This window comes from Salmo trutta, chromosome 9 (assembly GCF_901001165.1).
Source record: "Salmo trutta chromosome 9, fSalTru1.1, whole genome shotgun sequence".
NCBI classification, from domain to species: domain Eukaryota; kingdom Metazoa; phylum Chordata; class Actinopteri; order Salmoniformes; family Salmonidae; genus Salmo; species Salmo trutta.
Window position 1 is genome coordinate 2588216 of NC_042965.1, and position 24021 is coordinate 2612236.

General features: G+C 44.4%; 1 protein-coding gene across 4 annotated transcripts in view; it reads left to right on the forward strand.

Annotated features, from left to right (window-relative positions):
- LOC115199727 (glutamate receptor ionotropic, delta-2) overlaps nucleotides 1-24021 on the forward strand; it is a 566366-nt gene that overhangs the window by 464712 nt on the left and 77633 nt on the right. For all 4 annotated transcript variants that reach the window (XM_029762106.1, XM_029762107.1, XM_029762108.1 and 1 more), the window contains one exon: nucleotides 18139-18277. In XM_029762106.1, the coding sequence (XP_029617966.1) occupies nucleotides 18139-18277 (139 nt within the window). The remainder of the gene's footprint in view (nucleotides 1-18138; nucleotides 18278-24021) is intronic.

Genomic DNA, 24021 nt, shown 5'->3' on the forward strand with positions numbered 1-24021 from the left:
TTGCAACTCTGCCCCTTTAGCAGTTCTATCTTGACGGAAAATGTTGTAATTGGGGGTGGAAATGTTCAAATTTTTGGTGGCCTTCCTAAGCCAGGATTCAGACATGGCTTGGACATCAGGTTTGGCGGAGTGTGCTAAAGCAGTGAATAAAGCAAACTTAGGGAGAGGCTTCTAATGTTAACATGCATGAAACCAAGGCTTTTCCGGTTACAGAAGTCAACAAATGAGAGCGCCTGGGGACACACAGGGCCTGGGTTAACCTCTACATCACCATAGGAACAGAGGAGGAGGAGGATAAGGGTATGGCTAAAGGCTATAAGAACTGGTCATCTAGAGCGTTCGGAACAGAGAGTAAAAGAAACAGACTTCTGGGCGTGGTAGGATAGATTCAGGGCATAATGCACAGACAACGGCATGGTAGGGTGCGAGTACAGTGGAGGTAAACCTAGGCATTGAGTGATGATGAGAGAGGCTGCGTCTCTGGAAGCGCCAGTTAAGCTAGGTGCGGTCTCCATATGTGTGGGGGGTGGGGCAAGGGAGCTAACCGAGGCATGTAGAGCGGGACTAGGGGCTCCGCAGTAAAACAAAACAATGAGAGCTACCCTAAACAACAGTATACAAGGCATATTGACATTAGAGAGAGGCATAAAGCAATCACAGATGTTGATTGGGAGGGCTAAGACAACAACGGGTAAACAGCTAAGACAACAACAACAACGGGTAAATGGCGATGAATGGGCAGAAAGGGTCAGTTAGCTACACACAGGGCCTGAGTTCGAAGCTGGGGCTGGCAGATAAACAAAATGAAGTACAGTGTTAATGAACTGTTTAGTAGGCATCAGCTGTGTAGCCGAGTGATCATAGAATCCAATAAGCAGCAATGGACGTCAGTTTGAATATGTCTGTTGTATAAGTCAGTTTGTCTGTTTCTCTGGCTGTCTGTCGATCGGAACTGTTGAGTCAGTCATGTTGTGAAGATAGCATATTATGACAGTAAGGGTTGCATCCCAATTGATAACCTATTCCTATTATTGTGCACTACTTTTAACCAGAGCCCTATTTGCCCTGGTCAAAAGTAGTGCACTATAAAGGGAAATAAGGTGGTCCATTTGGGACGCAGCCTAGCTCTGATGCTGAACTTGAGATGCTCTCCGTCCTTTAAGCTCTTCCACAGCCACATGAAACATGTCTGAAAGATACATGAATGTGTATGATGAGTCAGTTTTAATGCGATCACACAATTTACCCCTGCTGTATGTGTCTGTGTGGGCATTGCATGTGTTTAGTTGTGTGACAGCAAAAAATGTGTGTCTGTGTCGTCTGTGTGTGTGTGTATGTGTGTGTGTGTGTGTGTGTGTGCGTGCGTGCGTGCGCATCAGTTTGTATGTGTGTGTGTTTGCCTTTGGGGAGCTCTTAACCATGTGTGTCTGGAAGCATGTACGTCTCCTCCATTATAATGAGACCTGCTTCTTCATTCACCTCCAGTCATTTTAGGTGTCAGTGTTTAGACATGACCTGAATCACAGAGCAGCGCCAGGAAGTCATTGGATGGCTTTGAAATGGGTTTGCCCCTGATACAATCTCTGAGGCAGGTTAACTTAAAAAAAAGTGCCTTACAGGATGCTAAAATGGCTTCTCAGTGAATGAGACAAGAAAGCAGCAGCTTCTCACCTTGCCATCACGATATGGTGTGAATTGAACAAGCAGATATTACAACACAACATTAATTTCCTTTCTTCTGCACATTACTTCCTGAGGATGGTGAATCTGATGAAAGTAATAACTCTTGGGACCTAGCCATGCTCTGACACGTTTATCGAGGAATAGATTGCCTCACATTCAAACAGGCTCATTCCACAACATTCACCCCCCCCCCCCCGTTCCTCCCCCCACCCCCCTCCTCACTAAGGAAAATGATGCAGCCAGAGCCCAACAGCGATGCTATTTGTTTGGATCAAAGGTGAAATCGTACATTATCATAATGTGAACAAGTACTACAGCATGTTCAGTAGTATAATGATTAAAGATTGTATTTGTGTCTGTCCTTGGCAATACATGTAATACCTTGTACTCAATCTTAGACACACAGAGGCCTACACACAGCAAACAACTAAACCCACTAGACAATAATCCAGCGCCATGGCAACTATGTAATCCTGTTTATTTTGAAGTAGCGCTCAGGGCGAGATAATGCTTCCACAGTAGATGATACATATTCAATAGCTCTCTTTGGCGACTGTGTACCCGTGGGATGTGTCCCGTCATTATTGGCACTCTCGCTCTCACTTCGCGTGCCAGTAACCCCTTGTGCTTCTCTCCCGGCAGCTGCAACTAAAGAGTTCTCCTCTGACTCTTCATTTTTTTAAATATTTTTTTTTATTTTGATGATTTACCGCAGTTGAAAGTTCCGGTGTGGTTGCGTGGTACACTTTGAGAGCGAGGACCGGGCATCAAAGCGTAAACTGTATGCAAATTGATGGCATTATTTGCCAGCTAGCCTCATAATGGGATACTTGATGGGTTGAATAAATTGTAGTCACGCGGAACCTGCCGGTTTGGCTTGGTGCCAGGAAAACAAAGGTGACATGTAGAGGAAGTTAGTTATCATCAGGGAGCTCTTGGAAAGAAAAGAAAGAAATAAAGATAAAAACCTAACAGCACTCATCAAGAACTACAATCTCTGCTTCTCAAGGTGCCACCGAGATTTAACGCTTTACATGGTAGCTACGTATAAACCTTTGGATGTTCTGCACCAGTAGCTTCAAAGCACTTATTTGAAGTTTTCTTAAACTACTGAGTGTCAGAGTTGGAGTGGGAAGATGTTTGGTGTATGTCAAAGCAACCAGTGCTTCCATATTTTATTAATGTCCTGTTCTTCTTTTGCTCTGTTCCTGCTAATTTTGCTCACAGCAGAAAATGCAAAAGGAAAAGCAAAAAGCACAGTGAGAGAGAATACTTTTTTGACTTGCAAAAAAACGTTTCACTTTTGGATGAAAGGGTAACTTTTCTCTTGAAGATAGATCCATAACATATAACAACATCGGTGATGTAGTGAAGGTAGTGTTGATCTAGTATTGTCGCATAAATAAATAAGAATCATCCTAAATGGGTCAAATCAAATCAAATTGTATTTATCACATGCACCGAATACACTTCTAAAAAGAAATGCTTGCTTACGAACCTTTCCCAAAGATGTAGAGTTAAAAAATAATAACAAATAAAATAGTAACTAACACAGGAGGAATGAAATGGAGTTATGGAGCTATATACAGGCAGTACCAGATCAATATGCAGATGTACGAGGTATTTGAGGTAAATATGTACATGAAGGCAGGGTAAAGTCCAGATAGGCATCCAGATAGATAATAATGAGTAAAATAAAGAATAGGGTGGCAGGAGCAAATGGTGTGTGTGTGTGTGTGTGTGTGTGTGTGGGAGTGGGAGTGGGAGTGACAGTGTAGTGTGTGTGTGAGTGACTGTGTATACTGTATGATGTGTGTATATAAAGTCTAGTGAATGTGGGTAGGGTCAGTGCAAGATAGAGTCAGTGCAGATAGTTTGGGAACCATTAATTTACTATTTAGCAGTCTGGCTATTGACAGTCGTATGGCTTGGGGGTAGAAACTGTCTCGGAGCCTGTTGGTCCGAGAGCCAATGCTCCGGGAACCATTTGCCAGACGGTAGCAGAGTGAAGAGTCTATGGCTTGGGTGACTGGAGTCTTTTTTCGACCTTCTTCTGACACCGCCTGATATCGTCATCATGGCGGAGGTGTTGTTGCCTACCCTCACCACCTGGGGCCGACCCGTCAGGAAGTCCAGGACCAGTTGCAGAGGGAGGGGTTCAGTCCAAGGGTCCTTAACTTGGTGATTAGCTTGGAGGTGTCACAAGTGTCGTAGTGGAGAGAAGACCAAGGCGCAGCGGGTATGTGGATACTCATATTATTTTAATGAAAACACACAAAGCATCCACAGGGAAAACAATAAACAGTACTCACGACAACAGGAACAGTTTTGCAGGCTAACAAACGCAGTGCAAAAACAACTACCCACAACCCCAAAGAAAAACACACACTACTATATAGGACTCCCAATCAAAGGCAACTCAACACACCTGCCTTCAATTGGGAGTCCAATCACCAACACAACACTTAACACACAAAAACCCTGCCACGTCCTGACCAAAACTAATACAATTGCTCCCTCTGCTGGTCAGGACGTGACAGGAGGGAACTATGGTGTTGAACACTTGAACAGCATTCTGACATAGTTATATCCCCTCTTGTCCAGGTGGGAGAAGTACAATTGAGGTTGCAGATGTCATGGCATATGTCAAGTGCAAACAAGTACTTGGGCACACATGTAGTCACCTAAACCATTAACACCCTGTCAAGGGGTGAGTGTAGCTGGTGCATAGAAGTCAGGTGCAGGAGAGCAGAGATGAGTGGACAAAGGACTTTACTTACACAATCATTTGCACAGAACGCAACCGCGTCACAAAACAGATGCCCAACGAACAAGTGAGGCAGCACAAAGTACAAAAACCCAAGTACAAAGTACAGGCTGCCACAAAGCACAGGTGTAAAACAAAACCTGGCGCAAACCAGCCGGAAGCGTGCCAACCTCAACAATAAACAATTTCCCACACAGACATGGGGGGAACAGAGGGTTAAATACACGACAAGTAATGAGGGAAATGTAAACCAGGTGTGTGGGAAAACAAGACAAAACAAATGGAAAATGAAAGGTGGATCAGCGATGGCTAGAAGACGGGTGACGTCGACCGCCAAATGCCACCCGAACAAGGAGAGGAACCGACTTCGGCGGAAGTCGTGACACACCCATCCTGATTTCACCCGTCTGAATAAAACCAGTTTTATTTTAGTAACAAACTGACAGGAGTCATCTGGTGGTGACAAGTAATTATACTGAATGACAATCATACTAAAAAACCTTACGTTACAGTCAGCAGTATTATATGAATAAATGCTACTGAAAAAAATCTACTGTCTCTCAAGCTCATGGAGAAGTTATGACTAGTAGTGTAGTGGTGCCTGGAGAAGTGGGTATACTCTAATTTTGCCAAAAACGTCACTGACGGGCCGCCAGAAGAAGGAAAGGTACCCTGTGTGAAATTTTTTATAAGAAACATTACCATACACTCTGAATGACCTAAAACGTTAACTGAGTCAGAAATTCACAGGTTTAAGATTTCAATTTTTTTTTTTTTAAGAAACAAAAAATGTATCAATTGGATGTCTATAACAATGCTTAAACCACATCAGGAGACCACTTTGGAGGTCTGGAAAAAATTGAAGAAAAATAGATTTTTGATTGTAGTAATCCTTTAATTAAAGTGTGCAGGCACCTAGCACTGTTGTTTGGTTAGCTGTTTCTGTAGCACATGAGATTAAGTTTGCAAAACAAATGGCTATAGGATTTTATTTCACCTGTATTTAACCAGGTAAGCTAGTTGAGAACAAGTTCTCATTTACAACTGCGACCTGGCCAAAATAAAGCAATTTACAATTTAGCAGATTAACATTGGAGTGATAGATGAGCAGATGATGATGGTGTGTAAGGAGTGATACTGGTGTGCAAAAGAGAAGCAAAGTAAATAAAAACAATATGGGGATGAGGTAGGTAGATTGGGTGGGCTATTTACAGATGGACTATGTACAGCTGCAGCGATCAGTTAGCTGCTCAGATAGCTGATGTTTAAAGTTAGTGAGGGAAATGTAAGTCTCCAGCTTCAGCAATTTTTGCAATTCGTTCCAGTCACTGGCAGCAGAGAACTGGAAGGAAAGGCGGCCAAACGAGGTATTGGCTTTGGGGATGACCAGTGAGATATACCTGCTGGAGTGCGTGCTACGGGTGGGTGTTGTTATCGTGACCAGTGAGCTGAGATAAGGCGGAGCTTTACCTAGCTTAGACTTATAGATGACCTGGAGCCAGTGGGTCTGGCGACAAATATGTAGCGAGGGCCAGCCGACTAGAGCATACAGGTTGCCGGGGTGGGCGGTATAAGGCACTTTGGTAACAAAACGGATGGCACTGTGATAGACTACATCCAATTTGCTGAGTAGAGTATTGGAAGCTATTTTGGAGATGACATCGCCAAAGTCGAGGATTGGTAGGACAGTCAGTTTTACTAGGGTAATTTTGGCGGCGTGAGTGAAGGAGGCTTTGTTGTGAAATAGAAAGCCGATTCTAGATTTGATTTTGGATTGGAGATGTTTAATATGAGTCTGGAAGGAGAGTTTACAGTCTAGCCAGACACCTAGGTATTTGTAGTTGTCCACGTATTGTAGGTCAGAACCGTCCAGAGTAGTGATGCTAGTCGGGCAGGCGGGTGCGGGCAGTGAACGGGTGAAAAGCATGCATTTGGTTTTGCTAGCGTTTAAGAGCAGTTGGAGGCCACGGAAGGAGTGTTGTATGGCATTGAAGCTTGTTTGGAGGTTAGTTAACACAGTGTCCAAAGAAGGGCCAGATGTATACAGAATGGTGTCGTCTGCATAGAGATGGATCAGGGAATCACCCGCAGCAAGAGCGACATTGTTGATATATACAGAGAAAAGAGTCGGTCCAAGAACTGAACCCTGTAGTACCACCATAGAGACTGCCGGAGGTCCGGACAACAGGCCCTCTGATTTGACACACTGAACTCTGTCTGCGAAGTAGTTGGTGAAGCAGGCGAGGCAGTCATTTGAGAAACCAAGCCTATTGAGTCTGCCGATAAGAATACGGTGATTGACAGAGTCGAAAGCCTTGGCCAGGTCGATGAAGACGGCTGCACAGCACTGTCTTTTATCGATGACGGCTATGATATCGTTTAGTACCTTGAGCATGGCTGAGATGCACCCATGACCAGCTCGGAAACCGGATTGCACAGCGGAAACGGTACGGTGGGATTCGAAATGGTCGGTGATCTGTTTATTAACTTGGCTTTCGAAGACTTTAGAAAGGCAGGGCAGGATGGATATAGGTCTATAACAGTTTGGGTCTAGAGTGTCACCCCTTTGAAGAGGGGGATGACCGTGGCAGCTTTCCAATCTTTTGGGATCTCGGACGATACGAAAGAGAGTTTGAACAGACTGGTAATAGGGGTTGCAACAATGGCGGCGGATAATTCTAGAAAGAGAGGGTCCAGATTGTCTAGCCCAACTGATTTGTACGGGTTCAGGTTTTGCAGCTCTTTCAGAACATCTGCGATATGGATTTGGGTGAAGGAGAAGCTGGGGAGGCTTGGGCAAGTAGCTGCGGGGGGTGTGAGCTGTTGGCCGGGGTTGGGGTAGCCAGGAGGAAAGCATGGCCAGCCGTAGAGAAATGCTTATTGAAATTTTCGATTATCATGGATTTATCGGTGGTGACCATGTTGCCTAGCCTCAGTGCAGTGGGCAGCTGGGAGGAGGTGCTCTTGTTCTCCATGGACTTTACAGTGTCCCAAAACGTTTTGGAGTTCGAGCTACAGGATGCAAATTTTTGTTTGAAAAAGCTAGCCTTTGCTTTCCTGACTGACTGTGTGTATTGGTTCCTGACTTCCCTGAACAGTTGCATAGCGTGGGGACTGTTCAATGCTATTGCAGTCCACCACAGGATGTTTTTGTGCTGGTCAAGGGCAGTCAGGTCTGGAGTGAACCAAGGACTATATCTGTTCTTAGTTCTAAATTTTTTGAAAGGGGCATGCTTTTTTAAGATGGTGAGGAAATTACTTTTAAAGAACGACCAGGCATCCTCTACTGACGGGATGAGGTCAATATCCTTCCAGGATACCCGGGCCAGGTTGATTAGAAAGGCCTGCTCGCAGAAGTGTTTTAGGGAGCGTTTGACAGTGATGAGGGGTGGTCTTTTGACCGCGGACCCATAGCGGATGCAGGCAATGAGGCAGTGATCACTGAGATCCTGATTGAAAACAGCAGAGGTGTATTTGGAGGGCAAGTTGGTCAGGATGATATCTATGAGGGTGCCCATGTTTACGGATGTAATGTTGTACCTGGTGGTTTCCTTGATAATTTGTGTGAGATTGAGGGCATCTAGTTTAGATTATAGGACTGCTGGGGTGTTAAGCATATCCCAGTTTAGGTCACCTAACAGAACTAACTCTGAAGATAGATGGGGGGCAATCAATTCACATATGGTGTCCAGGGCACAGCTAGGAGCTCAGGGGGGTCTATAACAGGCGGCAACAGTGAGAGACCTATTTCAGGAGAGATTAATTTTTAAAAATAGAAGCTCGAACTGTTTGGGCATAAACCTGGATAGTATGACAAAACTTTGCAAGCTATCTCTGGAGTAGATTGCAACTCCTCCCCCTTTGGCAGTTCTATCTTCACGGAAAATGTTGTAGTTGGGTATGGAAATCGTAGAATTTTTGGTGGCCTTCCTAAGCCAGGATTCAGACAATACAAGGACATCAGGTTTGGCGGAGTGTGCTAAAGCAGTGAGTAAAACAAACTTAGGGGGGTGGCTTCTGATGTTCAATTCAATCAATTGAATTTGCCACAGTTGGTCTCCAACTCAAGGATGATCTATGGAAACAGGATGCACCTGAGCTCAATTTCGAGTCTCTTTACCAAATGGTCTGAATACATAAGTAAGTAAGGTATTCCTGTTTTTTTATATAAATATACTGCTCAAAAAAAGAAAGGGAACACTTAAACAACACATCCTAGATCTGAATGAAAGAAATAATCTTATTAAATACTTTTTTCTTTACATAGTTGAATGTTCTGACAACAAAATCACACAAAAATAATCAATGGAAATCCAATTTATCAACCCATGGAGGTCTGGATTTGGAGTCACACTCAAAATTAAAGTGGAAAACCACACTACAGGCTGATCCAACTTTGATGTAATGTCATTAAAACAAGTCAAAATGAGGCTCAGTAGTGTGTGTGGCCTCCACGTGCCTGTATGACCTCCCTACAACGCCTGGGCATGCTCTTGATGAGGTGGCGGATGGTCTCCTGAGGGATCTCCTCCCAGACCTGGACTAAAGCATCCGCCAACTCCTGGACAGTCTGTGGTGCAACATGGCGTTGGTGGATGGAGCGAGACATGATGTCCCAGATGTGCTCAATTGGATTCAGGTCTGGGGAACGGGCGGGCCAGTCCATAGCATCAATGCCTTCCTCTTGCAGGAACTGCTGACACACTCCAGCCACATGAGGTCTAGCATTGTCTTGCATTAGGAGGAACCCAGGGCCAACCGCACCAGCATATGGTCTCACAAGGGGTCTGAGGATCTCATCTCGGTACCTAATGGCAGTCAGGCTACCTCTGGCGAGCACATGGAGGGCTGTGCGGCCCCCCAAAGAAATGCCACCCCACACCATGACTGACCCACCGCCAAACCGGTCATGCTGGAGGATGTTGCAGGCAGCAGAACGTTCTCCACGGCATCTCCAGACTCTGTCACGTCTGTCACGTGCCCAGTGTGAACCTGCTTTCATCTGTGAAGAGCACAGGGCGCCAGTAGCGAATTTGCCAATCTTGGTGTTCTCTGGCAAATGCCAAACATCCTGCACGGTGTTGGGCTGTAAGCACAACCCCCACCTGTGGACATCGGGCCCTCATACCACCCTCATGGAGTCTGTTTCTGACCGTTTGAGCAGACACATGCACATTTGTGGCCTGCTGGAGGTCATTTTGCAGTGCTCCTGCAGTGCTTCTCCTGCTCCTCCTTGCACAAAGGCGGAGGTAGCGGTCCTGCTGCTGGGTTGTTGCCCTCCTACGGCCTCCTCCACATCTCCTGATGTACTGGCCTGTCTCCTGGTAGCGCCTCCATGCTCTGGACACTACGCTGACAGACACAGCAAACCTTCTTGCCACAGCTGAATGAGCTGCACTACCTGAGCCACTTGTATGGGTTGTAGACTCCGTTTCATGCTACCACTAGAGTGAACGCACCGCCAGCATTCAAAAGTGACCAAAACATCAGCCAGGAAGCATAGGAACTGAGAAGTGGTCTGTGGTCCCCACTTGCAGAACCACTCCTTTATTGGGGGTGTCTTGCTAATTGCCTATAATTTCCACCTGTTGTCTATTCCATTTGCACAACAGCATGTGAAATTTATTGTCAATCAGTGTTGTTTCCTAAGTGGACAGTTTGATTTCACAGAAGTGTAATTGACTTTTTGAGCAGTGTATATATTAGCAAACATTTTTAAAAAACAGTTTATTTTATCAATTTTAGAATAAGGCTGTAATGTAACAAAATGGGAAAAAGGGAAGTGGTCTGAATACCTTCCGAATGCACTGTATGTCCTGTATATGATGGTTTGTATAGACATTATGGACAGTATATGAATAGAAAAGGTGTGTACAGCAGTAGTTATATTGACTAAAATTGTCACTACTCCCACTCTCCCTCCCTAGCGCTCGAAGGCGCCAGGCTCCCCAGCATTCCGCATCCCTGCCACCATCATTGCGCACACCTGCCTTCCTTCGTCACGTGCATCAGCAAATTATTGGACTCACCTGTACTCAATCACCTGTTTATTACCTCCCGTATTTTTGTCAGTTCCCCAGCTCTGTCCCCGCTGCTGCACTGATTGTTGTTTGTCATTGCGTACCTGTGTGCTGATGCTGTTTGTGGGTTGTTCTTTGTCTGTCCCTCATTAAATGTTCTACTCAACGTACCTGCTTCTCGACTCCAGTGTCAGTCCTTACAAGAATACAGTATACACAGTACTGGTCAAAAGTTTGGACACACCTACTCAGTCAAGGGCTTTTTTAAATTTTTACTATTTTCTACATTGTAGAATAATAGTGAAGAAATCAAAACTATGAAATAACACACATGGAATCATGTCATAACCAAAAAAGTGTTAAACAAATCAAAATATATTTTAGATTTTAGAGTAGCCACCCTTTGCCTTGATGACAGCTTTGCACACTCTTGGCATTTTCTCAACAAGCTTCATGAGGAATACTTTTCCTGTCACAGGCGTCGAAAGGATTAGACCAAGGCGCAGCGTGGATAGTGCTCATTCTTAATTTATTATATGAGAACACTTAAACAAAATAACCAAATGACCAACAGTTCCGTCAGGTACAGCAACTAAACGGAAAACAAACACCCACAAGACCCAAAGAAAAACAGGCTGCCTAAGACACCTGCCTCTGATTGGAAACCATACTCGGCCACACAGTAAATGAAACATAGAAACAGAAAACTAGAACAAATTCCCCTAGAAACAAACCAACTGCAAAACACACAAAACAACCCCCCTGCCACGCCCTGACCATAATGCTATGGCAAAATGACCCTTCTCACTGGTCAGGACGTGACATTTCCAGTCTTGAAGGAGTTCCCACAAATGCTGAGCTCTTATTGGCTGCTTTTCTTTCACTCTGCGGTCCATCTCATCCCAAACCATCTCAATTGGGTTGAGGTCGGGGGATTGTGTAGGCCGGGTCATCTGATGCAGCACTTCATCACTCTCCTTCTTGGTCAAATAGCCCTTACACAGCCTGGAGGTGTGTTTTGTATCATTGTCCTGTTGAAAAGCAAATTATAGTCCCACTAAGCGCAAACCAGAAGTGATGGTGTCTCACTGCAGAATGCTGTGGTAGCCATGCTGGTTAAGTGTGCCTTGAATTCTAAATAAATCACTGACAGTGTCACCAGCAAAGCACCCCCACACCATCACACCTCCTCCTCCATGCTTCACGGTGGGAACCATAATGCGTTTGGCTCTAATGCATTAAGAAGGAAAGAAATTCCACAAATTAACTTCTAACAATGCACACCTGTTAATTGAAATGCATTCCAGGTCACTACCTCATGAAGCTAGTGGACAGAATTCCAAGCATGTGCAAAGCTGTCATCAAGGCAAAGGGAGGCTAGTTTGAAGAATCTCAATGATATAATATATTTTGATTTGTTTAACACTTTTTTGGTTACCACATGATTCCATATGTTATTTCATAGTTTTGATGTCTTCACTTTTATTTTTACAATGTAGAAAATAGCTGAATGAGTAGGTGTGTCCAAACTTTTGACTCATACTGTATTGTACAGTACATGTGAAGTAGGTTAAATAGTATGTAAACGTTATTAAAGTGACCAGTGTTCAATGACTATGTTCATAGGTCAGCAGTCTGATGCACGGTTGAGTACCGGCTGGTAGCCGGCTAGTAAAAGGGACAAAATTTCAGGGCAGAGTACTGGGCGGGGGCCGGTTAGTGGTGAAAGAGTAGTTTTTCCGATCTCTCGGTCTCAACTTTGATGCACCTGTACTGTCTCTACGCCTTCTAGATGGTAGCGGGCTGAACAGGTCGTGACTCAGGGGGCCAAGCCAAATTTCTTAAGCTTCCTGAGTTTGAAGAGGCCCTGTTGCGTCTTCTTCACCACACTGTCTGTGTTGACCATTTGTCAGTGATGTGTACGCCGACAAACTTGAAGCTTTTCACCCTCTCCACTGTGGCCCCGTCGATGTGGATGGAGGCGTGCTCCCTCTGCTGTCTCCTGAAGTCCACAATCAGCTCTTTTGTTTTGTTGACGTTGAGGGAGAGGTTATTTTCCTGGCACCACTCTTCCAGGGCCCCCATCTCCTCCCTGTAGGCTGTCTCGTCATTTTTGGTAATCAGGCCTACCACTGTTGTGTCGTCTGAAAACTTGAGTTGGAGACGTGCGTGGCCACTCAGTCAAGGGAGAACAGGGAGTACAGGAGGGGGCTGAGCATGCACCATTGTTGCAGAGGGCAGGGTTCTAAAGTAGTGTCCCAGACAGTATGACTACTAAGGTAGTGTTAGTCTGGTGTTTCAGACAACATGACTACTAAGGTAGTGTTAGTCTGGTGTTTCAGACAACATGACTACTAAGGTAGTGTTAGTCTGGTGTTTCAGACAACATGACTACTAAGGTAGTGTTAGTCTGGTGTTTCAGACAACATGACTACTAAGGTAGTGTTAGTCTGGTGTTTCAGACAACATGACTACTGAGGTAGTATTAGTCTGCTGTTTCAGACAACATGACTACTAAGGTAGTGTTAGTCTGCTGTTTCAGACAACATGACTACTAAGGTAGTGTTAGTCTGGTGTTTCAGACAACATGACTACTAAGGTAGTGTTAGTCTGGTGTTTCAGACAACATGACTACTAAGGTAGTGTTAGTCTGCTGTTTCAGACAACATGACTACTGAGGTAGTATTAGTCTGCTGTTTCAGACAACATGACTACTAAGGTAGTATTAGTCTGGTGTTTCAGACAACATGACTACTGAGTTAGTCTGGTGTTTCAGACAACATGACTACTGAGGTAGTGTTAGTCTGGTGTTTCAGACAACATGACTACTAAGGTAGTGTTAGTCTGGTGTTTCAGACAACATGACTACTAAGGTAGTGTTAGTCTGGTGTTTCAGACAACATGACTACTAAGGTAGTGTTAGTCTGGTGTTTCAGACAACATGACTACTAAGGTAGTGTTAGTCTGCTGTTTCAGACAACATGACTACTGAGGTAGTATTAGTCTGCTGTTTCAGACAACATGACTACTAAGGTAGTATTAGTCTGGTGTTTCAGACAACATGACTACTGAGTTAGTCTGGTGTTTCAGACAACATGACTACTAAGGTAGTATTAGTCTGGTGTTTCAGACAACATGACTACTAAGGTAGTATTAGTCTGATGTTTCAGACAACATGACTACTAAGGTAGTGTTAGTCTGGTGTTTCAGACAACATGACTACTAAGGTAGTGTTAGTCTGGTGTTTCAGACAACATGACTACTAAGGTAGTGTTAGTCTGGTGTTTCAGACAACATGACTACTAAGGTAGTGTTAGTCTGGTGTTTCAGACAACATGACTACCTAGGTAGTATTAGTCTGGTGTTTCAGACAACATGACTACTAAGGTAGTATTAGTCTGGTGTTTCAGACAACATGACTACTAAGGTAGTATTAGTCTGGTGTTTCAGACAACATGACTACTAAGGTAGTATTAGTCCGGTGTTTCAGACAACATGACTACTAAGGTAGTGTTAGTCTGCTGTTTCAGACAACATGACTACTGAGGTAGTATTCGTCTGGTGTTTCAGACAACATGACTACTGAGGTAGTGTTAGTCTGCTGTTTCAGACAACATGACTACTGAGGTAGTATTCATCTGGTGTTTCAGACAACATGACTACTAAGGTAGTGTTAGTCTGGTGTTTCAGACAACATGACTACTAAGGTAGTGTTAGTCTGGTGTTTCAGACAACATGACTACTAAGGTAGTGTTAGTCTGGTGTTTCAGACAACATGACTACTAAGGTAGTGTTAGTCTGGTGTTTCAGACAACATGACTACCTAGGTAGTAATAGTCTGGTGTTTCAGACAACATGACTACTGAGGTAGTGTTAGTCTGGTGTTTCAGACAACATGACTACCTAGGTAGTATTAGTCTGGTGTTTCAGACAACATGACTACTAAGGTAGAATTAGTCTGGTGTTTCAGACAACATGACTACTAAGGTAGTATTAGTCTGGTGTTTCAGACAACATGACTACTAAGGTAGTATTAGTCCGGTGTTTCAGACAACATGACTACTAAGGTAGTGTTAGTCTGCTGTTTCAGACAACATGACTACTGAGGTAGTATTCGTCTGGTGTTTCAGACAACATGACTACTGAGGTAGTTAGTCTGCTGTTTCAGACAACATGACTACTGAGGTAGTATTCGTCTGGTGTTTCAGACAACATGACTACTAAGGTAGTGTTAGTCTGGTGTTTCAGACAACATGACTACTAAGGTAGTGTTAGTCTGGTGTTTCAGACAACATGACTACTAAGGTAGTGTTAGTCTGGTGTTTCAGACAACATGACTACTAAGGTAGTGTTAGTCTGGTGTTTCAGACAACATGACTACTAAGGTAGTGTTAGTCTGGTGTTTCAGACAACATGACTACTAAGGTAGTGTTAGTCTGGTGTTTCAGACAACATGACTACTAAGGTAGTGTTAGTCTGGTGTTTCAGACAACATGACTACTGAGGTAGTATTAGTCTGGTGTTTCAGACAACATGACTTCTAAAGTAGTGTTAGTCTGATGTTCCAGTCCCAGATAACATGACTACTAAGGTAGCAGTAGCGGTAGTGGTGTTGACCTTGGACTGATTGGCATTTTCTTCCCCTCCCTGAGAGAGTTAGGAGCAGAATAGCCTCTCCAGTTGCCCTAAGAGAAATGTACAAGCATTCCAACAGCCTGAAGGGTTCTTGACAGTGTTTCATGGCTTTTTCTCTTTGATTGGAAATCCACTTTAGGCTGAGTGTCCTGCCTGCACGGGCAGGACTGCCTGGCGGAACTTTAAGGGCCCTTTTTAGTGGGATGCGGACTCCTTGACTGGCAGACTGATCAGCTGACAGTCAAAAACAGACATTCTCCGACCTTGGACTCACTTGTGGCTGTGGGAAAATATTTTCAAAGCTAGCCCTGTGGACTGAGGTTGCCTGAAAACAAGCTCACTCACTCTGGGCAAACATTTTGAAGCCTTGGGGGCATGACTTTGATCACTGCCTTCACTGTGTATTAGGTTGGAGCTGAGTTTAACAAATCAACCCATGTGTTCTTGCTATTTTCCTAGACGGACCTGCAGCCAGTCTCTCTTTCTCACTCTTTCTCTCTCTCACCTCATCCTCCCTCTTTATCTCTCTTCTTATCTTCCACCCATAATCTCCTTGTCTAAATGCATTTGTAGATTAGAAACATGGTGCTGCTTACAGAATGAGTTGTGTGACTATGTGCATGTATATGTATGTTTGCAAAGGAATGAAACGAAGGAGGGTGGAAGGGAGAGAGCAAGAAAGAGTGAGCTGGGTGGAGTAGCAGTGAGAGTATGTTGCCCGTAGCCTGGCTGGAAATCAAAGGCAGGCAAGGAGAACCTGGTCAAAGTGGAGCAGCTGATTTGATGTGCATAGCAGGGTGGCTTTGAACCGAGTCACAGGACTCCCTAATAAAAGTTGCATTACACTCTGGCTCATTTTCTAAAGATCAACATCCTACAGCCGAGAAAATGGGATGCAATCGGCTTCAACTACATCCTCCCGTAGCGATCTCTCTCTCCATGGCAGGCCTTAACTTCAGGGTGAGAGCTTTTCTCACTCACGCTGAGATTCCACCAAATAGTCACTATCTCTCTCTTGTGCTGTCCGTCTGAATCGTCTAGGTGTTATTCTAATGTAATGGACAAGCATATTTGCACTCTTTGGCCATGTGAACATAAAGGGCTTTCATGTGAGATCGTTATGATCCAGATGGATTAAATTCACATGAATTCTCTACGTAGAACACTGTCCTTTCTACTGTCACATTTGGACCCAACAGTCTGGCTAGGTCAACTGTACAGCAACAAGCACTTTGTTTACAAAACTCAACATGGCAATCAATGTTCTAGTGGAAATTGTATTTTGGACAATTTTACATCCATCACACATTGTTATGTATACATTTTAGCAGCATGTCTATGAAGAAACCACCTATTCTGAAGTTCTGTCGGATGACGTCCCAGGTCAGGACCACTCAAAATACTTTCACAGTCAAAAAACGGTCTCTAGCAGATCAATTTACATCCCTTTTTCCTAATGTGACTGCCCCTACCGGATGTCTTAATACTATATGTTACTGTCTAGATATGGTTCACGATTCCTTTATTTTATGTCAGAAATTATGGATGGGGTCCATAAAACGTATCATGTTGTGTCCCTCAAATGTTTTTTACTGATATTCACATGGCAGACAATGAAACTGAAATACATGGATATTACAATACATTAACAATAATACAATCACATTGAAATCACAAGGGAAATTCATGACAATGTGTACATTCAGGGGACTCTGAGGGGCCATACTTGTGAACACTAGAAAAAGCTCAAGGTCAAGTTTAAGCATCAACCAATCAGACAAGCATCAGAAGCATGAGGAAAATGCAGGGAAATTCTTGACATTTGGAAAATAATGAACAAGTGGAAGGGCATGACCGGTATTGTCCTGCTCAGTGTCTACGGTTCTGGGATATTGCACACTCTCTGCAAATTCAAAACTCTCAAAAGGTTGAAGTTTGCTGTGAAAAGTCCTGAATTACAGTACCAGTCAAAAGTTTAGACACACCAGGGTTTTTTTCCTACATTATAGAATAATAGTGAAAACATCAAAACTATGAAATAACACATATTGAATCATGTAGTAACCAAAAAAGTGTTAAACAAATGAAAATATATTTTATATTTGAGATTCTTCAAAGTAGCCACACTTTGTCTTGATGACCGCTTTGCACACTCTCAAACAGCTTCACATGGAATGCTTCTTTTTTTTTTTTTGAAGGAGTTCCCACATACGCTGAGTGGAAGCACTTATTTACTCAAGTGTTTCCAATATTTTGGCAGTTACCTGTACAACATTATAGCCTACTTATCACATGTGTTTTATGAAAACCTAACATACAGTCAAAGCACATTAGAATATTCAAACTACTCTACAATAGCAACAGCATTTTAACAGAACACAAATAGCATTCAGGCCATATGAGCTCATGTCAACTGGAAATGTAATTCATAAGACAGATTAACCCAGAGGGCAGCACTGGATAGAATGGGTGTCAAATATTTTATTGAGTCTTTGCTGAAGGGATTGAAATGGCTGGCACTTATTCCACATGCGAGCACAATGATCTGCGAGTTACAAGGATAAATTAGGCACATTTGTAACAGGCTTCAATAAAGGTAAGGCTGAAGCTCTACAGATCCATCATGGAGCTATGGTTGTCTTTCCCAAGAAGAGGCTCCCCTCTCCCTCCCCTCTCCCTCCCCTCTGCAGTGCAAAGTAAAGGTTTTGCATTAATACAGAGAACAAACAGATGTGCCTTAGTCCTGACTGGCCTGTCTGCCTGGCTGGGGAAATACACACTTTACATAGAGCATACATTTGTCTCTTTATGAAAATGCAAAAGATGGAAGAAAACGATATTATATTGTCGAGTTGCACTGGAAAGTCTGCCTTTGTGGGTCGTAATATGTTGTCATGTGTGGAAATTTGTATACCTGACACCACAAATTAAGTTCCCTTGGAGAAATGTCATTATTTTATTTTATCATGCACAACCATACCTGCCATTTGGCTGACATTTTTATTTTGTCTCTCGTCCTGGTCTTGTTTTCAGGTGGTGAGGTTCCGTATACCACCCTGGCCACGAGGATGATGATGGGGGTATGGTGGCTCTTTGCTTTGATCGTCATCTCCTCCTACACGGCCAACCTGGCTGCCTTCCTCACCATCAGCCGCATCGAGAACTCCATCCAGTAAGTAACTGACACACCACCGCTCAGGGTGAAGTTTCCCCTAGGTACAAATCTAGGATCAGCTTTCCCTAACCCAATCCTAACCTTAACCATTATTGAGGACAATTTAAAACTGACCCAAGATCAGCTTCTAGGGGCAACTTCATCCTTCACCCACAAAACCTCTGTCTTCATGTTTTAGTGAAACCTGTCACACTGTACCAGAAACAGTTTACAAGCCCAGGTTGAGAAAATGAAGTGGGGGAAATACTTTACATTTTAATTCGGACTAGACTATTGGTTCCAAATTAGTGTGGTTTATTCAATCCACATGCTAGAAATACATTGTGTTATGAATTTGTGGTACAGTACATTCGTACATGTTTGTGAAATTGACATTCAACTGAGGACCTTATGTCAAGACTTTCAGACAGTAAGTGTGTGCATTGTGTCTACTGGCTAGTTCTCATTGTAGCAATTATTATGGAAGAACATACTGATGCACAAGACAGACACACATACAGTAGGTTTACCTGTACCCAGACACATACATTTAAGATTAGGGAGGACAATAATTGGTTTATGAGCATGGCCTTATTTCTATTACAACCTAGCATACGAATGAACGTTTACAGCGTAGGTGCACAGGTTGAGAGAAAAATGTGAGTAATCAAGGTGACAGACAGAGACACATTCAATACCGCCTTGCACACTCTTGTCTGCATCTAGCTGATCGAGGATGTAATCATTAGTCCAAACAGTTGCAAACGAGAGTTTCTATTGGACAAATTCAGGTATTTTTATCCCCGTTTTGTTCCGTTCGCTTCCATTTAAGAATTTTTTTTAACAGAATCGGCAGAATGAATACACCCTGATCACCTGCAAACAGAGTTCACTTTCCTAGCAGCCACATGCTAGGAAATCACTTTGCTCGTTGTGTAATTCCTTCTCTCATCTACGCTTTCTCCCCTTTTACCTTTTCCCTTCGCTTGTGGACTTCAGTGCACAACACAACAGCTCTCTGTGACAAGGCGAAAAAACCTTTCCAAGCCAAACCTTCATACCATCACCGCCACCATCGCCATATTAGCTATTGTCATTGCTATTGTCATTGTAAACATTGCTACTAGAACTAACACGTTAGTAAACCCACTACAATCATGCAGTACAGTGTACAGCAAGCAGTTCAGCAGTTACTCTCTGTTTCAGAAGTGCGTAAAGCCCTGAAAGAAATTGCTAGAAAACAATCTGATGGCCCTGATGATCAGTAAAACGAGTCCTATATCGACATAACCTGAAAGGCCGCTCAGCAAGGAAGAAGCCACCATCGCCATATTAGCTATTGTCATTGCTATTGTCATTGTAAACATTGCTACTAGAACTAACACGTTAGTAAACCCACTACAATCATGCAGTACAGTGTACAGCAAGCAGTTCAGCAGTTACTCTCTGTTTCAGAAGTGCGTAAAGCCCTGAAAGAAATTGCTAGAAAACAATCTCCTGGCCCTGATGATCAGTAAAACGAGTCCTATATCGACATAACCTGAAAGGCCGCTCAGCAAGGAAGAAGCCACTGCCCCAAAACCGTCGTAAAAAAAGCCAGACTACAGTTTGCAACTGCACATGGGGACAAAGATCGTACTTTTTGGAGAAATGTCCTCTGGTCTGATGAAACAAAAATAGAACTGTTTGGTCATAATGACCATCGTTATGTTTGGAGGAAAAAGGGGGATGCTTGCAAACCGAAGAACACCATCCCAACCCTGAAGCACGAGGGTGGCAGCAGCATGTTGTGGGGGTGCTTTGCTGCAGGAGGGACTGGTGCACTTCACAAAATAGATGGCATCATGAGGTAGGAAAATTATGTGGATATATTGAAGGAACATCTCAAGACATCAGTCAGGAAGGTAAAGCTTGGTTGCAAATGGGTCTTCCAAATGGACAATGACCCCAAGCATACTTCCAAAGTTCTGGCAAAATGGCTTAAGGACAACAAAATCAAGGTATTGGAGTGGCCACCACAAAGCCCTGACCTCAATCCTATAGAAGATTTGTGGGCAGAACTGAAAAAGTGTGTGCAAGGCCTACAAACATGACTCAGTTACACCAGCTCTGTCAGGAGGAATGGGCCCACTTACTGTGGGAAGCTTGTGGAAGGCCACCCACAACGTTTGAGCTTTGTATGTGTCTTTGTGTGTGGAGTAAAGGTGGTCTACAGTTTTTTGGAGTGGCCATAACAAAGCCTTGACCTCAATCCTATAGAACATTTTTGGGCAGAACTGAAAAAGCGTGTGCGAACAAGGAGGCCTACAAACCTGGCCCAGTTACACCAGCTCTGTCAGGAGGAATGGGCCAAAATTCACCCAACTTATTGTGGGAAGCTTGTGGAAAGCTGCCTGAAACATTTGACCCAAGTTAAACAATTTAAAGGCAATGCTCCCAAATGCTAATTGAGCATATGTAAACTTCTGACCCACTGGGAATGTGATAGAAGAAATAAAAGCTGAAATAAATCATTCCTTCTACGATTATTCGAACATTTCACATTCTTAAAACAAAGTGGTGATCCTAACTGACCTAAGACAGGGAATGTTTACTAAGATTAAATGTCAGGAATTATGAAAAACTCAGGAATTATTACAGTCTGGGCAGTCTGGCAGCTCGGGACAGTCTGGGCAGTCTGGCAACTCGGGACAGTCTGGGCAGTCTGGCAACTCGGGACAGTCTGGGCAGTCTGGCAACTCGGGACAGTCTGGGCAGTCTGGCCACTCCGGCAGTTCAGCGCAGTCTGGCCACTCCGGCAGTTCAGGGCAGTCTGTCAGCGCAGTCTGGCCACTCTGGCAGTTCAGCGCAGTCTGGCCACTCCGGCAGTTCAGCGCAGTCTGGCCACTCCGGCAGTTCAGCGCAGTCTGGCCACTCCGGCAGTTCAGCGCAGTCTGGCCACTCCGGCGACTGTTGACTGGCGGGCAGCTCCGACAACTGTTGACTGGCGGGTAGCTCCGACGACTGTTGACTGGCGGGCAGCTCCGACGACTTTTGACTGGCGGGCAGCTCCGACGACTGTTGACTGGCGGGCAGCTCCGACGACTGTTGACTGGCGGGCAGCTCTGACGACTGTTGACTGGCGGGCAGCTCTGACGACTGTTGACTGGCGGGCAGCTCTGACGACTGTTGACTGGCGGGCAGCTCTGACGACTGTTGACTGGCGGGCAGCTCTGGCGACTGTTGACTGGCGGGCAGCTCCTGCCCCGTCACACAGCCCTTGTGCCCCCCCCTAAGAAATTCTTGGGGGTGCCTCTCGGTCTCCCAGTCCTCGCCAGCCTTCTTCCGCTGCTTGGTCCTGTGTAGGTGGGTGGTTCTGTCACAGTTTAAGTCGTACGGGAGAGAGAAGGACCAAGGCGCAGCGGAAGTGTGGACACTCATTCTTTTAATTGGTAAAAGGCAAAGCATCCACCAGAAAACAAAACAATAAATGATACTCACACCATGGACAGTCTCACAGGCTATGCAAACGCAGTGCAAGAACAACCACCCACAACCCCAAAGAAAAACATACACACCTATATAGGACTTCCAATCAAAGGCAACTATACACACCTGCCTTCAATTGGAAGTCCCAATCATCCACACAACCATTCCCAACACAAACATGCCACGTCCTGACCCCAAAACTAAAACACTAGCTCCATCTGCTGGTCAGGACGTGACATCTGGGGTGTTAAGCATATCCCAGTTTAGGTCACCTAACAGTATGAACTCTGAATATAGATGGGGGGCAATCAATTCACATATGGTGTCCAGGGCACATCTGGGTGCCGAAGGGGGTCTATAACAAGCAGCAACAGTGAGAGACTTGTTTCTGGAAAGATGGATTTTTAAAACGTAGAAGGTTGAATTGTTTGGGCACAGACCTGGATAGTATGACAGAACTCTGTAGTAGATTGCAACTCCGCCCCTTTTGGCAGTTCTACCTTGTCAGAAAATGTTATAGTTAGGGATGGAAATTTCAGGATTTTTGGTGGCCTTCCTAAGCCAGGATTCAGACACGGCTTGGACATCCGAGTGTGCTAAAGCAGTGAATAAAATGAACTTAGGGAGGAGGCTTCTAACGTTAACATGCATAAAACCAAGGCTTTTACGGTTACAGACGTCAACAAATGAGAGCGCCTGGGGATTGGGACTGGAGCTAGGGTCTGCAGGGCCTGGGTGAACCTCTACAGCACCAGAGGAACAGAGGAGTTGTAGGATAAGGGTACGGCTAAAGGCTATAAGTACTGGTCGTCTAGTGCGTTTGGAACAGAGAGTAAAAGGATCAGATTTCTGGGCGCGGAAGAATAGATTCAAGGCACAACGTACAGACAAGGGTATGGTAGGATGTGAATACAGTGGAGGTAAACCTTGCCGTTGAGTGACTATGAGAGAGGTTTTGTCTCTAGAGGAACCATTTAAGCCAGGTGAGGTCACCGCATGTGTGGGGGGTGGAACAAAAGGGCTAGCTAAGGCATATTGAGCAGGGCTGGAGGCCCTACAGTGAAATAAGAAAATAATCACTTACCAAAACAGCAATAGACAAGGCATATTGACATTAGGGAGAGGCATGTGTAGCCAAGTGATCATAGGATCCAGTGAGTAGCTAGGCGAGCTGAAGACACGGCGATTCAGACAGCTAGCAGGCCGGTCTAGCAGGCTAGTAGATGGGCCTTCGGGGGACGTCGCAACGGAAAAGCCTGTTGAAACGCCCTCGGACGGTGAAGTCGGCAGACCAGTCGTGATGGATCGGCGGGGCTCCGTGTCGGCAGTAAAAGGTTCCAGGCCAATTGGCAAAATAGTATTATAGTCCAAGAATTGGCTGATGGACCTCTTCAGCTAGCCAGGAGATGGGCCTAGCTCGAGGCTAGCTCCAGGCTAACTGGTGCTTGCTTCGGGACAGAGACGTTAGCCAAGAGTAGCCACTCGGATAGCAGCTAACTAGCTGTGATGTTCCGGTGTAAAGGTTCAGAGCTTGCGGTAGGAATCCGGAGAGAAGGTAGAGAAGAGCAGTCCGATATGCTCTGGGTTTATATCACGCTGTGCAGACTGGCAGGAATTGACCGGGCTGAGGCTGGCTGATGTATGAGTTAATGGTGGTGACCGCTAGCAGTAGCTAACTGACTACTAGCTAGTAGCTAGTTAGCTGGCTAGCTACTGATGGGGGTTCGTGTTTAAAGTGTAAAAAATAGCAGATCTGTACCACATTGGGTGAGGTGGGTTGCAGGAGAGTATGTTCAGTCCGTAGATGGAAATTGAGATTTAAAAAAATATAAAAAAATATATGATATATATACGTAGAAAAATACATGGGACGGGACGGGACAAGACAAACAGACGTCCTATCCTTTTCTTGGAAGAAAAGGATATATATGCAGGCCTCAACCACTATCCTGTGAGCACTTCAGTATTCAGTATATCATGCTGCCCTCAGGTTCATTACAAATCAAAAACATCTAACACATCATTGTGATCTCTACAGTGCTGTTGGCTGGTCCTCATTGACCTTGCGTAGGCTTGAACACTGGTATACACTGATTTATAAGGCCATACTGGGTGAAATGTCATGTTATCTCTGTTCTTTTTTAATCAAGTCAGTAAATAAATATCAGTTACGGTCGCATTCTCATTTGCTTTTAACAGTACCAAGAATTAGAACAGGTCATGGTAGAAATAGTTTGAGTTACTCAGCTCCATGGTCCTGGAATTCTCTCCTGAACATTTTAAAATGTGATGAT